The 17,162-nt window shown below is 43.8% G+C and overlaps 1 protein-coding gene across 1 annotated transcript in view; it reads right to left on the bottom strand.

Annotated features, from left to right (window-relative positions):
- Positions 1–17,162, bottom strand: part of HERC2 (HECT and RLD domain containing E3 ubiquitin protein ligase 2) — a 921,269-nt gene that overhangs the window by 343,559 nt on the left and 560,548 nt on the right. Inside the window, 2 exon segments of the mRNA XM_030201308.1 lie at positions 11,121–11,312; positions 11,907–12,047. Of these exon segments, the coding sequence (XP_030057168.1) occupies positions 11,121–11,312; positions 11,907–12,047 (333 nt within the window).

The raw sequence follows: 17,162 nt of genomic DNA, 5'->3' as shown, positions 1-17,162 counted from the left end.
GGTTTCTTTTTTTTTTTTTGGGGGGGGGGGGGGGGGGGGGGGGGGGGGCTCAGAACACAAGGTAAGGGAGCTGTGTACCTGGGAGCATTTTATGAAGTTCAATGCAGTGCCCCCTAGGGTGCCCGAATGCTATCCTGGCATGTCAGGGGGACCAGTCTACTAAAAATGCTGGCTCCTCCCACGTCCAAATGGCTTGGTTTTGGACGTTTTAGACTTGGACGTCTTTGTTTCGAAAATGGCCGAAAATCACAGGTGTCCAAATCCAAGGACGTCCATGGTATTTTCGAACACAAAAGATGGACGTCCATCTTTTTCGAAAATGATCTTCTCCCCGCCTCGGAATTTGGAGAGAGAGAGAGAGAGAGAGAAACACTAGCTTAATGGAATTCAACCTGAAAGGAGCTTGAACTGGAAGATACATGTAGATCTAAGCCCAAGGTACTACATTAGTCTACTGTCATGAAGACTAGGCCTTACAAAGGACCTAGGGACCTTGGGGAGGCATAGAAATGGGAAATTTGGATAACTGAAGTCGCTGACATCCAAGGCCACAAAACCATATTCCTCTTCAGAAACAACAGAGCTCTCCTATAGGCCTAGAAGTTAGGAAGGACTAAATAGTTTTTCAGGATCATCATCAGCATATATTTTCCATACCTACCGCCAGACATTTGAATTTAATACCCTTTGACCAACAGGTAATTAAGACCATGGTCAGCACAATAGGAGAGCCTGTCATTGAAGGCTCCAAGGTAATTACTCGAATATCTGGTGGCAACCAGTAGTGTATTGGAGCTGGCTCACACTGGCTTGTGAGAGCCAGTTGTTCTGTTTACAGAATTTATTGAGCTGGTTGTTCCCCAGTACATACAGGCTCCAATTTGCTGGCTGGCCTGCCCCCGAGCCTCAGAGTGCCCTCCTGAACCTTACTTAACGTGCCCTGATGGTCTAGTGGCCTCTTTGTGGCAGAAAATAACCCCAATCTTTCCTGCTCGCTGCCACTTCTTCAAAATAACTGCTGAGACTTCAAGCGGAAGTCTTGCAAGGCCACTGCTTGAAGTCTCAGCAGCCATTCTGAACAAGCAGCAGTAGCAGTAGCCATAGCTGCAGTGGGCAGGAAAGAGTGGGGTGCTTACCTGCCTCAAAGAGGCCACTAGGGTGTGTTAAGATAGGTTCACGGAGGGCACCCTGAGGCTGATGGGGGAAGGGCAGGGCAGGTGGATAGACTTGTGTGGGTGCAGGGAGAGGGGACTGTAAAAAAAGTGGATAGTGTAGAAGCATATCATATCTAATCTACACATAGATTTTTTTTCAAAAAACTAAATAGTGTTCACATAAACGATTGGGCCAAAGTAACCAAATAAATACAACTGTGAAGAACATTGGTCTCCAAATGTGAATAATACAGTTGTAATATTAACTCACATGTAAACCAGTCTATTTAAAAGTTCAACCAATAGTTCTACTGATGAATAATTAACACACATATATATGTATAAACAAACATACAGCTTTTGGACAAGAAACACTGTAGTTTGTTCTTAGATCCAAGCTTAGAAAGTAAAAGTACAAGAATGTACTAATTGTATGGGTCATGAAGTTCATCTAAAAGGAGGTTACTGGGAAAATGAAAAGTAATGATGCAGGTGCAGGATGAGGTAAGACATGGAGAAATGTAGATGTGAAACTGAGCAGATAGACCACATAAGGGAATAGATAATTGGACAAACAGGATAGGAATTGATCTAATAGTGAAAGAAGGTATAAAATAACAGGGGAATTTGTATAGAGTCAGACAACAACCTCCTGCTTGTGTGTTGGATTTTTTTCCTGTGTGCTGGATTAATCTCCTGGATGTTGTCTCCTTGCAAGTAATAACGCTGCTTTAACTGCTTTAAGCCTGACTTGGTCTCGTGCTGTTTGTGAGTATTGGTAAAATTCTTTTAATACATCTCATCTCTTGTGCACTCACTGAATATAACTGTATTGGAATTTTACACACACCAATTTTTGTAAACTAAATTCTCACTTAGACATTAAAGCTCTTTCTAATTGCTGTATTTCAGTGAGCAAAGACTGCATCTCTTTCCTACGTTTAGCAGTTAGTTTTGCATTTTGCCCAATAATGACTCCTCCTAAGGTTGCCTTGAAGGCATCCCAATTAAGTGATGCACGTATAGCATCTAGATCATTAAACTGATAATATTCTTGAATAGTGTGCTTTATCAAATCAATAAACTCAGAATCCTTCAAAAGTGAATTATTGAACCTCCATAAAGAAGTAGGAGTATCAAGTCATGAAAGGATACAAAGATGCCAGCATGATCCGAAAAAGTAATATTAGCAATGTGAGTATCATCTACTTGCTCTGTCAAGGTTTTGGGTATGAGAAAGCAATCTATGTAACGGAATGAGTTGAGGACTAGGGATATGAAAGTGAAATCCAAATCATAAGACTATAGTAATCTCCAAGTATCTACAAACCAATAACATTCTTAAAGGTTTATACATCATTGGCAGGCAGAGCTCCGAAGTCTCAATGTATGGTTGAGACGACTGTGCAGGGATGAGGGATTTAGATTTGTTAGGAACTGGGCAACATTCTGGGAACGGAGGAGACTATCCGAAAGGATGGGCTCCACTTTAACAGGGATGGAACCAGGCTGCTGGCCCTAACTTATAAAAAGGAGGTAGAAGAGTTTTTAAACTAAAATGGGAGAGAAAACAGACAGTCGCCCAGGAGCTCATGGTTCTGTATGGAGTATCCTTAAAGAATACTATTGATCAGAACATTTAGGGAATCCCAGCATTTGCAAAGCTGGAAAGAAGAGAAAACAACAGCCAGCATGGTTAAAAGGTGAAGTAAAAAAAGCTATTACAGCCAAAAGATTGTCCTTCAAAGAATGGAAAAAGAGCTCAAATGAAGAAAATAAGAAGCAACATAAATACTGGCAAGTCAGATGCAAAGCGTTAATAAAGAAGGCTAAAAGAGAATAAGAAGAGAAACTTGCCACAGAGGCTAAAACTCACAGTAACAACTTTTTCAGGTACATCAGATGCAGAAAGCCTGCAAAGAAATCACGAAAGAGTAAAAGGGGTGATCAGGGAGGACAAGGTCATAGTGGAGAAACTGAATGAATTCTTTGCTTCAGTCTTTACAGAAAAAATGTATGAGATCTGCCTGTACTGGAAATGGTTTTCAAGGGTGATGAAGCAGAGGAACAAATTAAAGAGTAGTAAATCACCTGAACTGGAAAATACTCAAAGAACTCAAGCATGAAATTGCTGATCTGCTTTTGGTAGTAATATGTAACCTGTTGTTAAAATCGTCTGTAGTACCTAAAGATTGGAGGGTGGCCAATGTGATGGCAATTTTTTAAAAGGGTTCTGGGATGATACAGGAAATTACAGACCAGTAAGCCTGACTTCAGTGCTGGCCAAAATAGTGGAAACTATTGTAAAGAATAAAATTACAGAACACAGACAAACATGGTTTAATAAGACAGACTCAGCATGGGTTTAGCCAAGGGAAGTCTTGTCTCACCAATTTACTTAATTTCTTTGAAGGCATGAATAAACATATGGCTAAAGATGAGCTGGCTCATGTAGTGTATCTAGATTTTCAGAAAGCTTTTGATAAAGTTCCTCATGAGAGACTCCTCAGAATATTAAAGGGTCATGAGATAGCAGGCAAAGTTCTGGTGTGGATTAGGAATTGGTTATTGGACAGAAAACAGAGAGTAGGGTTAAATGGTAATTTCTCTCAGTGGAGGAGGATGAACAGTGGAGTGCTGCAGGGATCTGTATTGGGACCAGTGCTATTTAACATATTTATGTTAAATGATATGGAAATCGGAACAACGAGTGAGATTATTAAATTTGCAGATGACACAAATCTATTTAAGGTTGTTAAAACACGTGTAGACTGTGAAATATTGCAGTAAGACCTTAGGATATTGGAAGACTGGGCATTCAAATGGTAGATGAAATTTAACGTGGACAAATGCAAGGTGATAAACATTGGAAAAATAATCTGATCATAGTTACCTGATGCTAGGGTCCACCTTGGGGATCAGCACTCAAGAAAAATTTCTGTCACAGATAATATGCAAATCTTCTGCTCAGTGTGCAGCGGCGGCCAAAAAAGCAAACAGGGTGCTAGGAATTATTAGGCAAGGGATGGTGAATAAGACCGAACATACTATAATGCCTCTGTATCATTCCATGGCACGACCGTACCTTGAGTACTTTTTTCAGTTCTGATCGCTGTATCTCAAAAAAGATATAGTAGAATTAGCAAAGGTTCAAAGAAGAGCGACCAAAATGATAAAGGGGATCGAACTCTTCTCGTATGAAGAAAGGCTAAAGAGGTTAGGGCTCTTTAGATTGGAAAAGAGATGGATGAGAGGAGATATGATTGAGGTCTACAAAATCCTGAGTGGTGTACTATGAACAGAAGTAAACTGATTTTTTACACTCGTTCCTAAAGTACAAAGACCGGGGACACTCAATGAAGTTACATGGAAATACTTTTAAAACAAATAGGAGAAATATTTTTTCATTCAACGAAGAGTTAAGTTCAGGAACTCTTTGCTAGAGGTTGTGTTAACAGCGGTTAGTGTATCTGGGTTAAAAAAAAAGGTTTGGACAAGTTCCTGGAAGAAAAGTCCATAGTCTGCTACTGAGATAGACATGGGGCAGCAACTGCTTGCTCTGGGATTTGTAACATGGAATTGTGCCATGATTCGGGTTTCTGCCATGTACTTGTGACCTGTCTTGGCCACTGTTTGGAAAACAGGATGGGCTAGATGGACCATTGGTCTGACCCAGTATGGCTACTCTTGAGTTCTTAAAGTCTTACTTTAGTTTGTGGTTGACTAAGATTGGATCCAGCACTTGATTATATTCCCAGGTCACAAGAAAATCTAGATGTGTCCCAGGACACAGGAAAATCTAGTGAGTTCTTGGTAGAAATTATCCAGTCAATATTCAGCTGGCCTTGGTCAGCGATTTTTTAACCGTTGTCATCGGCAAGATTAACCCCAGATATTCAGTGCTGGGCCATGTCTGGGCACCAGCATTGAATATCAGGGGTTAATTTGACCGATGCTGGTCTCTGGGGATTTGCAGGTCCTGGTCGATATTCAGCCAGCTATGCAGGTGCTAGCTGCTTATTGGCCAGCAGCTGCATAACCTTTTTTGTGTTATAAAGCCCTCCAATCTCCTCCTGGCCCCCTGACAAAGCCCCCTCCCTTTCTGCTCTCCGCCATGAAGAGGCCCACCCACCCCATCCTCCCGCAGTCTAGCCAATTTGCTATCTCTGGTAATCCATAGTGGTCTTTGGGGTCAGGACAGGGCCGCCGAGACGGGGGGACAAAATTCCCAGGGCCTCCAAAGGGGGCCCAGCGCCAGGGTCTCTCTCTTACTGCTGCTCCCAGGCTGCCGGCGCTGCAGTCTCCGGTCTCACCTGCCTGCCCTGGGCTCCGTTGGCAGCCCCCTTCTGTCTGCCACCAGGCCCCCTGCATTTGGAAAAGGGAGCGTCTCTAGTTGGCAGCGCAGTGCCTCACGTCTGTCTGAGAACGGCAGATCGCCTCAGGCCTTCTCTCACTGTGTCCTGCCCTCGTCTGATGTAACTTCCTGCTTCAGCGACGGCGGGGTACAGTGAGGGAGGGCCTGAAAGGAGGCGATCTGCCACTTTCACACGGAGGTGAGGCGCTGCCGATTTGAATGCAGGGGGCCCGGTGGCGGATGGGGCTGGGCGGGTGGAGACTGGGGCACTGGCGACCTGGGAGCAGGAGTGGAGAGTGGTAGCGATTGGGGGGGGGGGGGGGGGCGGCCTTGCCCCAGGTCCGGCTCAGTCTCTCAGCGGCCCTGGGTCAGGAGGTCAAGGCAGCCATTTTCTAAGTAAAGCCATAAGGAATAGGAAAGAGGGGGCTTCACTCCTGTTCTCAACGATATCCACAGATCATTAAGGACAGCAGGGTAGGTCCGAGGGGGCCTATCTAGATGATGGTGGTGGTGGTTGGGGGGGGGGGGGGGGGGGGAGAGGTGGTTTGGGAGTTTTGATGGGAAGGCCAGGGTGGGGATTGTGGGTGCGTTATAACACACACACACACAAACAAAAAAAACCATGTGGCTGCTGCCCAATATTCAGTCAGCATCTGAATGTCTAAATGGGCAGAACTGGGCAGCTACTGAGCTGTCCTAAATTCACCTGCTTAGCTATGTGGGTGCTGGCACTGATTATTGTCGACACCTACATAACTCCGGGCTCCTCCCTAAGGCCGCTTCCCTGTACTGACCTGCTCATTTTTTTAAATGCATGGTCAGAGGTGATGTTCAGTGACCCTGCCCAGTTTAGTGCCGCTGAATATCAGGGGTAGGTAGCCACAGGTGTTTTAATCAGGCAGGAGCCTCTCCTACCCGCTTAAATCACTTTGAATATTGGCCAGTATGTGTGTTTCCAATTGGTACATACATAATAATCAGGACTAATTCTTTAGTTCCCACCACGATTCTCACAATCATCCATCTTCCCAAAGGATCAAATTTATATTTCAGAATCTGAATATTAGAATTATGTGAAACTAAAATAACACCACCACATTTCTTGGATACTTCAGAGCATGCAGAAAATCTCTGACCCATCACCCTTGCAGCTTCTTGAACTCTAAAGCAGATTGATAGGTCTCTTGTAAGAAGCATATATCTGCTTTGGACTGTTATAGGCAGGATAAGATCTTCTTTCTTTTTATGGGGTGGTTGACACAATTCACATTAAGAGAAAAGACTATCAGAACTCACATAGGCTAAAGAATGAGCACATAGGCCATTTGTATACATAGTTCAAATATTGCAAGATAGGTCAATTTAAAAGTTCAAATCCTCACTATGACTGTGCCCTAAAATCCCATCCCTCCTCAACCCCTATCCCTTCTTCTCACTATCCACAACAAGTCTTCCAGTACTGCATATTCCACAAATGCGCATTCCAAGACTTGTCCCCACAGGGAACTATAAGAACACTCTCTCCAACATTAAATTGTATATCTTGAGTTGCCTAGCAGATAACAGTTGGATGCAAAACCCACACAGAGTAACAAGAATGATTCCTTGTGTTCCCTCAAACACAGCCAGAGACACAAACATACAGGATCCTACAGTTATATACACAACTGTAAAGAATACTGATCCCATAGATCATTTGCTGGTATTCAGCAACTCCAGATCCTCAAAATTATGAGTTTGATTATAGCAAGTAACTCGCACATGAGCAGCATAAAACATGTTGTATTGAGCTCCCAGCTGTTATGCAGCATCGATGAGGAAAAATCCTAGAGAAATGTAAGCTGCAAACCCCACAATAAATTTGCAGATTCTTGGCTTTAGCAAAAATTTAAATTTCCTGGGGGATCGCATAAGCTTCATGATGAAAGGGTAACAGTCTATTCATACACGTAAGTTGTCTGCCTGGGATCCGATGAGCCCTCTGAACCTAGAAAGAATGTTGGAACTTCAGGTCCAGTAATTGTGAAATCATCTTTATGATAACGTCCAGAGGATTAGAACTCTAACCATCTAAGAAGCCTAGGAGCCAGAAATTGTTCCTCCGGCTATGATTATTCACATCTTCTAATTTATGCTGCAAACCGATGATAACTTTAAAGTTTTGTTTGAGGCGTGACTTCTTTTTCAATATAAGTGACCCTGCCTGCCACAATTAGATATTGCTCTCCATACACTGGAGCTTGAGCGTTTGTCATGTCTTGCTTAAGATATGTAATGTTCTCTCTCACTTGGGTGAACTCCCCCATAATCAGCTCTAGGAACTCTTGTCACTTCTTGCGGGGGTCGCCATCTTTACTGATGTCAGCAGATCCTGCTTCGGCCATTTTGTACCAGAAGCTGGTAGAAAGACTGGGTCTATTTAATTCTTTTTAATCTTCAAACACACATCTGACTGTGAGTAAAGGAGTGTACAGTATAAGCAGCCCGTGAACTTGGAAAGAGATGAATTAGAAATTGAAATGTGGGAGCCTCGGTGCTAGACAGTCATGCCGGTCAGTCAACAGATCAGAAGCGGGAGACTTGGTGTTCTGATAAGATGACATCAGATTGGAACTGATAGAGAACTGACTGAAAAGCCAGCACTTTGACTTCTGCTCCTGAGGGAGCTTATTCCTAGCCCAGGGTCAGTGCCACTATATGATCAATGCAACAGATCAACAAGTCCTGGGTATAGAAAGATTCAAAGCTTGACATGAGCAAAATACTCATGTTGGGAATGCCATAACCAAGAGGATGCCCGAGCCTCAATCTTTGAGTCTACTACTACTACTACTTAACATTTCTAGAGTGCTACTAGGGTTACGCAGCGCTGTACAAATTAAACAAAGAAGGACGATCCCTGCTCAAAGGAGCTTACAATCTAAAGAACGAAATGTCAAGTTGGGGCAGTCTAGATTTCCTGGGTAGAGGTGTAGTGGTTAGGTGCCGAAGGCGACATTGAAGAGGTGGGCTTTAAGCAGTGATTTGAAGATGGGCAGGGAGGGGGCCTGGCGTATGGGCTCGGGGAGTTTGTTCCACGCGTGGGGTGAGGCGAGGCAGAAAAGGCGGAGCCTGGAGTTGGCGGTGGTGGAGAAGGGTACTGAAAGGAGGGATTTGTCTTGAGAACGGAGGATACGGGTAGGAACGTAAGGGGAGATGAAGGTTGAGAGGTAAGGAGGGACTGCAGATCGAGTACATTTGTAGGTTAGTAGCAGAAGCTTGAATTGAATGCGGAATTGAATGAGTCTGACCCCAAAGTCCTTATCCCCAGGAAAATGATTGTGCAGAGAACACATGGTATACCAGAAAACAGTGAATTCTCAGGCTGGAGTAAGAGGGAAGGCGAAGAAGGTTCACAAATGGTTAGGATGCTTCACAGAGGAAGAGCAAGCGAAGGGAAGAGCCCTGGGGATAATGAGTTTCCCTGGATCTGTGGACAATATATAACGGCTCCACAGGCCTAGGGAGGGGAGCTCTTAGTGGGATACGACAGTCTAAAGGAACATGCCCTTATGGAAGCAGAGGTACCTGAGATACACACAGGAGGATCAAAAGTCCAATGATGCAGACAACTTCGCAGAACCACAAGGTATGGAAATATGAAAAGATAGAGAAATTCCTTTGTACAGGAAAGACTCCCCTACAATGTTCTGGTTGACAGCTATGGGAGAGAGGTGGGGTGCTTGCTAAGTGAGAAAACTATCCCAAGGGGAGGAGCTGTTAGGAGTCTCAGAGCTCTTAAGGCTGGGAGAACCTCAAACCAAGGAAGAGACTAAAAAGAAGGTACTGGATTTTACCAAGATCTAATTTGCATACAACTTTCAGACAGTTAATACCCCTGGATTATAAGTTATTGGGGGAAGAATACAGGGGTGGAGCTTATCTTATGGATTTACACACTGATATTAAAGTATACAGTGTTTTGCTGATGTTTGGATTGTGTACCTGTTTTGTTCGCCCTGAGTGTTAAGGAAGCCCAGAACCAGGGCTCTATGGGATGACCCCCGAGAGCATGTATGAGAATAGGACCCCAAACCCAGAGAAGAATATCAGGGGTTAAAGATATGTAATCAGTATAATTAGAAAAGAGTGAATTCAGCAGTTTGTAAGGACAGCCTGTGACAAGCATATCTTGGAAATTTTCTAAAAGTTGGATGAAAGCCATAAACATGTATTTTTTACCTTGCCTGTGCTTAAACTGTTATAACATTGCGTACATAATCAGAATTCAATGTATACATATCAACAACGCCTGCTTCCTCTTATTGCTTTATAAATGAACTTTACCTCTCAACTACTGATCATGTACCTATTAACTGCTTTTATTACTTTATTGCTTACAATATTTGGCCTGCTAACCTATTGATAACATCTGTCAGAAGATCTTCAATAAAAGGGCAAGAGTGACAGGGTGGGTTGAGACAGGTGAAATCCAATCTGTTAAGTGAACATCTGGTACTATTCTCAAAAGCTTTTGCCATTTACTAACAATCTCTGTGTATGGTATTCTTTCCCTTGTCCTTACTCAGGGACAGGAGGTAAAGGGCCAAGTGGAATGTCAGAGTAAACACTGTGAGCAGTCAACAAGATACAACAGACCCTGGCACTCTTGGGCCCACCCAAGGTTGTGGATTCTTCCTATTAGAAAAAGAATCCTTTACTTGGCGGAGTGCTGCGAAATCCTGTGCGATTACTGCATGGACACTTCCAAGTGTGTGGACCCTTATGAATGGAGAAAGTCCCCTACCTGTTTCAGTATATATCTACGTAACTTCACTATATTACATTACATGTAATTATATTCCGTAAATACCTATACAGTTCATTATGGATTACAATGTCATTTCTAACAATTTACAAATTAAAGAGCATATAACCTAAATTAACAATTCAATGTCTAAAATTATTCTAAAACAATTTTCCTAAATTGCATATAATTCCTTGTCTTCCTAATAGAGGTGGGTAAAAGAGCTCCAAATAAATGCAGCCTGATAAAGTAAAGAAGACAACCATTTCTTAAATACTTTGACATTCTTAACATTTAGGAAAACAAGCATTAACTAGTTACGGACAGAACATGTCAAAACATTTATAAAAGACAACATATAAGAAGGAGCAGAACCATATAATATTTTAAATATTATTATACAAAGTTTAAACTGGACTTTGGCTACAATAGATAGCCAACATAGTTTAAAATAAAATTGAGAGAAATTATCAAATTTTGGTACTGCATATATTTACCGAACAGCAGTATTCTGAACTATATTATGAAGTGAACAAAAAATAAAAACAAATTGGCTTCCCCTGGCAACCAAGTGATCAAAGCATGGGAGATACTAAATTCTACTGAACATGATTAGCCACTACTGTGTTGGGTGCCGGATTCTGAATCCTTTACAGCCAATTCATAGCTTTTCAAACAAACAAACATACAACACATTGCAAAAGAAGTAGTTTAGTAAGAATATCAGCAATAGTAAGAAATTGTATAAAAATATAAGGCAATCAAAATGTAGCAGCGCATAAATGAAAAATGTAAAGCAGCGCATAAATTAAAAATGTAAACTGACCTGTGGATAAGCTGTGCCCATCCCAGACAACACAGCCGAAAGAACATCCTTTCCCTTCTCACCGGACCTGTTGGAGACAGCCAACTTTAGCAGGTCAACCATGACTCGAGTGTCATCTGGTACCAACAGGCTAGTGAACTCATCCAAGTACTGAGGTTCTGGACCATGTACTTTACTTTGGTTTTCAACATCCTGCAAAGGAAATTAACAATGAGTAGGTGAAACATGGAGAAATGTCTTATCACACTTTATATCATTAATCCACAGTAATGATATTAAAAAAAAATCCAGTCTTTTCCAGAAGTTTCACACTTAATTCTTCCTCTCCCAAAACAGACCAGAGTAAGTAATTTCAAAGGCAAGAAACATGATGCCAGACGAAGAGCTGGCTACAGTAACTTGAGTACTTTTCTATTTTCTTTTTTTAATGACAATATTTGTCAAATTTTCAAATCCAAAAATATTATACAGCAAATAACTTAATATCAGTCTTATACAGAGTAAAGAGGCTGAATGTGTTTGTAAAAAAGGAAAATTTCAGATCACATATTTTATCATTCCTCCAACATCAAATTGGGAGGAAGAGAAAACATCTTAAGAAAATAGAAAAAAAAAACCTGAAGAAACATAGAGAATAATCTAGTAATGTCCTATTAACTAGATTAATTTTCTATTTAAAAAGTTCCTTATCTTCACAGGAAATTTAATAATCATTATTTAGAGACTATACTATCATTGTCCAATCATATATTAGATTATGATTATATTAAGAACTATAAGCATTACGTCTTTAGTTTTTGTCATGGTCTCTGCGATTATACTGGCAGCTCCAGGGTCATCAGTAACTGGAATGAATGGACGACAAGAGGCAGCAGAAGCTGAGGGTGTCACAGCAGGAGTTGTCACAGTATCCTCTGATGAAATAACCTAGGGAAAGAATTCATTACTGATCAGAGAAAAACAGCCTAGTAAACTTGTAGATCTTGTGTGCATCAAACACATACCAGCAATTATATCACAACTGGCTTCCTGTCTACTATAGAATACAATTTAAGATTCTCACACTGAATCACAAAGTTCTTTACAGTGGCACCAGGGGTGTAGCTACCATTGACTGAGCCTGGCAAAATGCCCACAGCCACCTAATGGTAGGGACCACCAGAGGTTGTATATCCTCCCCTCCTCCACACTTAGGTCTGACATCGCACCAGCTCTCCCCTGCCACTGCTCCTCCACACAGGGCAAAAACAGCACTGAAATGTGCCTCGTTGGCTGGCAAAGCCTTTCCAGTGCATGCCACACCTCACTGATACAACTTCTTGTGGGCAGGACGTGCACAGGAAAGGCCCCACCAGCCAGAGAGATGGGTTTCAGTGCTCTCTCTGCTACAGGATGACCTGACGGATGCAGAAATGTTAAAGGAAATTAGGCAGGGCCGGTCTTAGGTAGGGGCGACAGGAGCGGTCGCACAGGACCTCACGCCTCCAGAGGTCCCGTGGCGCTTCCTGTCGCTCCCTGCCATATTGTCGCTCAGCTGCTTTCCTTCCAGCGGCCCTGCGTTTAAAAAGTTGCAGTGGCGGCAGCGAAAAGCAGGCTCGCCTCTAGCCTTCCCCTTCTCTATTAGTGTGCACTGATGCAATTTCCTGCTTCCCGTTTCCGTGAAGGCAGCACAGTGCACACTGAGAAAGAAGGGAAGGCTTAAAGGCTAGAGGCGAGCCTGTTTTTTTTGCTGCTGCAACTTTTTAAATGCAGGGCGGCTGGAAGGAAAGCAGCTGAGGAAAACTGAGGGCACAGATGGGGCTGGGGTTGGGATCTCAGAAACTCGGGGAGCTAGTTAAGTTGGGGGCTGGGGCAGGCGAGTCACTGGACATGGGGGGGGGCAAAGGAGAATCACTGGACATGGATGGGAATGGGAGGGGATGGGATGGTAGGGGACGGAGAAGAATCACTGGATGTGGATAAGAGGGGAGGACAGGGGGCAAAGGAGAATCTCTGGGCATGGATGGGTGGGGAGGGCAGGGGAGAGATGAGAGTTGCTGGACATGGATGGATGGAGGGGAGGGGCAGGAAAGATGCTGGACATTGGTTGGAGTTGAGGGAAGACAGAAAGGAGATGTACATGGATGGAGGGGAGAGAGGAGAAATGCTGGACATGGATGAGAGGGGAGGACAGGGGGCAAAGGAGAATCACTGCACATAGATGGGAGGGGAGGGAAGAGGAGAATTGCTAGACATGTATGGGTGTGAGTGCAGGGGAGAGAGGAAAAAACCTGTGTCCACTTCCTCTGAGAGACCACCTAGAGTCAGCTCGGTGAGAATTACGGGGATTTATTTATTATAGTCGGGGATTAGCCAGTGGGTTCTTACTTCAGCAAAGGCGGGTTAGTCAGAACTTTGTGATCAGGAAGATGTGCTGCTAACTGCATTACTTCATGACCTAGAGGCAGATGCACTAAAGCTTAATGAGCCTTTAATGACCCTCCAACGAGGAAAATTTGATCCGTTGCATGCATCAAAGGGCTTTTACCGAGGAAGCTAGCAGCTAACGAAAACGGAATGGAGATGAGCAATTAGTGTGAAAACCCCATTGAAACGAGATGCACTAACCTTTTCCGATTGCCTTTACACAGGAAAAAGGCAGGAAATCTAACGAGAGGTCTGTGCCAGGAAAAATCGTAAAGTGAAAAAACAAACTGTGAGCCAATCCCAGCGCATTAGCAGAGCTAATAGCGCTGTGATTGGTCAAAAGGAAACTAAAAGGCACAATCCATAAACAGAAGCCTCTACAAGCCCCAAGGAGTTCAAAAATAGTCTGATGTGCCGTGGATTGATTCCTACAGCAGCAACTGGGGATTATTTTTTTAACTCCCTAGTTGACAGGACATGTAAAGTCTCATGACCATCAGGCAAGGAAGGTCAAAGCAATAGAAGCCTCATTCAGCAGCAGTGAGCCATGAAACGAAGCTATTACTTGGCTGCAAGTTACAGATTGAATAAAACACACTGAACCACCTGAGAATGCTTTCAACCCTGTTTTCGCACAGCCCCGGCCCCCTCCCTTCCTCATTACTCTGTCTCCCCTCAGCTCCGCCTCCCGACATCCTCCACCCTGTGCCCCGCCCCCTCTTGGGGTCGTCGCCGCCATTCCCCTCCTCCATCGGGCCCCCCTCCCTCTTACCGGGCCCGTGCAGCGCCTCTCTCCTCTGTCCGAAGGCGCTGCACGGGCAAGAAGAAAGCTAATGCCTGCCTTCGCCCAGCTTCGGTCGCTCGTCTCTCTCCTCCTGGGCCCGCCCCTGTCTGACGTCGGCAACCTACGTAGGTTACTGATGTCAGACAGGGGCAGGCGTAGGAGGAGAGAGACGCGCGACCGAAGCTGAGCGAAGGCAGGCATCAGCTTTCTTCTTGCCCGTGCAGCGCCTTCGGACAGAGGAGAGAGGCGCTGCACGGGCCCAGTAAGAGGGAGGGGGGCCCGATGGAGGGGAATGGCGGCGACGACCCCAAGAGGGGGCGGGGCACAGGGCGGAGGATGTCGGGATGCGGAGCTGAGGGGAGACAGAGTAGTGAGGAAGGGAGGGGGCCGGGGCTGCTAAAGGTATGTTTGCTTTTTAATTTAGAATGCAGGGGGAAGTGGGGGAGGGGGGAACGGCGACCTCGGGCAGGGGGGGGGGCAAGGACGGTCATACAGGACGCTCCTGACGAGCGCCTTTGCCCCCTCCCAACCCTTTTTTAAATTTTGTTTTGATTTGGGAGCCATGTGCTTGTGTTTTGACTGTTTGTGGCATGTGCAGAGCAGCTAACATAACGCTTGGCTGCTCTGCGCATGATTTGGGGGCCGATTAACGATGTGTATTGTGATTCTTTGATACATTGTACGTTTCAATACCGATCTCAGCATGTGTGACTTTTTGTTTTGGTGCATTCTTCGTTTTTTAAAAATCGTTAGGGACTTTAACGATTTAGATTTTTTTACGTTTGGTTGCTGCATCTGCCTCCTAGTCAGTATTACTAATCAGGATTGTGTAATAACCTAGTAACCAGTGATATGAGTGTTTTAGTTAGACAATACATTCTACAGTTGCTTATCAGCATAAGGGAGCTACATTTGTACAGCTGAGCTGTAGTGTAGGGTGTATTATTCTATTTTCTTACCTATATAATAAATTAATATATTTCACAGCAGTGACTTTACTTTTATTCCAGTTCTCTCTAACAGAAGAAAAGTTCTGGTGTAGGCCCAGAACAGCCAGGTTCCTTTATAATATATAACCCCTGGACAGAGCTAGGAAGTTGGTTTAGCCAGACTCCTGTAAACGGAACCTGGGAATTACTCATTGGGTAGCTTTGCCCAGAAGAGTTATTCATCTATAAATGTTTACACAACCTGCTCCAAAACCTCAACACAGCTACCTGGGGACATAGAAAAATCCTGGATCTGAGGCTGAGGAAGGTCTCTATTTAACATGTATGCCTGATGCAGCAGAAGAACAAGCTCCAAGGAAAACCCATCCCCGGGGCCCCCAACCTCTGAGGAGGTCGCCAGAGCTGACGCCATAGCAGAGAGAACAGTAAAATCTGCCTAACCGCGAAATGGCTCTTAAATCACCATTGGGAGCCTCATCAGAAACAACAGACAAAATGAGGAGGCCGCTGTGATGGAATTTGATGCGCACATTCTATTTCAAATGCTCGGTTGAATTTAAGATCTAAAAGTGAAGGTATTAAATCCTCCAAATACTTCACCATATTGTTCTACTCTGCAGCATCAGGTATACCCCAAAACCTGATGTTATTTCTTCGTGATTATTATTGTCTTCAAGTTCTCTCTCTAGGATATTGATATGCTTGCATTGTTTTTGTAGGCGTTTAATATTTCTTCAATCACACATTATTTATTCTCTATCTTCTCAATGCAGTGTTGAAATTGGGACATCTCAGTCTTAAATCAACTAAATGTCCTCAATTTCATTTATCTTCTTTGGTGTCTGTCAGTATGTCCTTTAAGGCACGAATTTCCTCCAGAACGGTCAAGGAGGAAGCATCCTCTGCTTTGTTAGCTGCGTCTTTTTTAGCGATGTGGGCTCAATTCTGTGCCTTTTTCCGGATTTGTTTAATGTCATGATGCTTATAAAACGTATAGAAAGTTTGCAAAGCAAGATTTCAGCTCGATGCTAAAGGATGCCTTTAGATTATAAAACTAGTCAGTGAGAGCTCAGTGTCTAAGCTGCCATCACTCTTGCTGCTCAGCAGAGTGAGAAGTTTTTGAGCTAATCCAGAGTGCTAAGATAAATTTACTTCTATCTGCTAATTCTCTTCTGAGGTTTGGTATTATGTGATTTGTCACCACACTGCACTGTGTGTGATTCTTGAGGGGGATTCTCTCAAACAATGCAGCACATAATTACAACTAACTTTATTTATGTCTTTCAGGCCCAGATGCACAAAACTTTAACGACCCTTTAACGAAGAAATTTTCAACCGTAGCATGCATTAAAGGCCATTTAACGACGACGCTAGCAGCTAACGAAAACGGAATGCAAACGAGTCACTTCCAATTGAAATGTGAACAATTCGCAATGCACTAACCATAATGACGATTGCAACGAATCATTTACCGTGATATATTTAACGTGAAGTCAGACCTGTCGTTAAGGCCTGAGCTGTCATACAGACACTGCTCCCCGCTTCTCCCTGCAGCATAAAAATCCAAGCTGGCATGTTTGAAAATAAAAAAACCCACACAAACACGTGGCTCCCCGCTTCCCCCTGCATAAAATTGAAAAGGCGCTCGTCAGGAGCATCCTGTATGGATACCCTTGCCTCCCCCCCCCCCCCCCCCCCCGAGGTCGACGCTGCTCCCCGCTTCCCCCTGTATTAAAAAAAAAAAATCAAAAGAAAACTCAAAACTGTAGCAGCCACGGCCCCCCTCCCTTCCTCTCTATTTCTCCTTCTCCCACAGCTTTGAAAATTAACACTCTGCTCTCTCCTCTGAAGCCAATTTCCCGGTTCTGTAACAAGCTGCCCAGGTCCCCCCTCCCTTCCCCT

This window comes from Microcaecilia unicolor, chromosome 4 (assembly GCF_901765095.1).
Source record: "Microcaecilia unicolor chromosome 4, aMicUni1.1, whole genome shotgun sequence".
Classification (NCBI taxonomy): Eukaryota; Metazoa; Chordata; class Amphibia; order Gymnophiona; family Siphonopidae; genus Microcaecilia; species Microcaecilia unicolor.
Note: the sequence above shows the minus strand (reverse complement) of the source record. Positions and strands in the feature narration are given on the sequence as shown.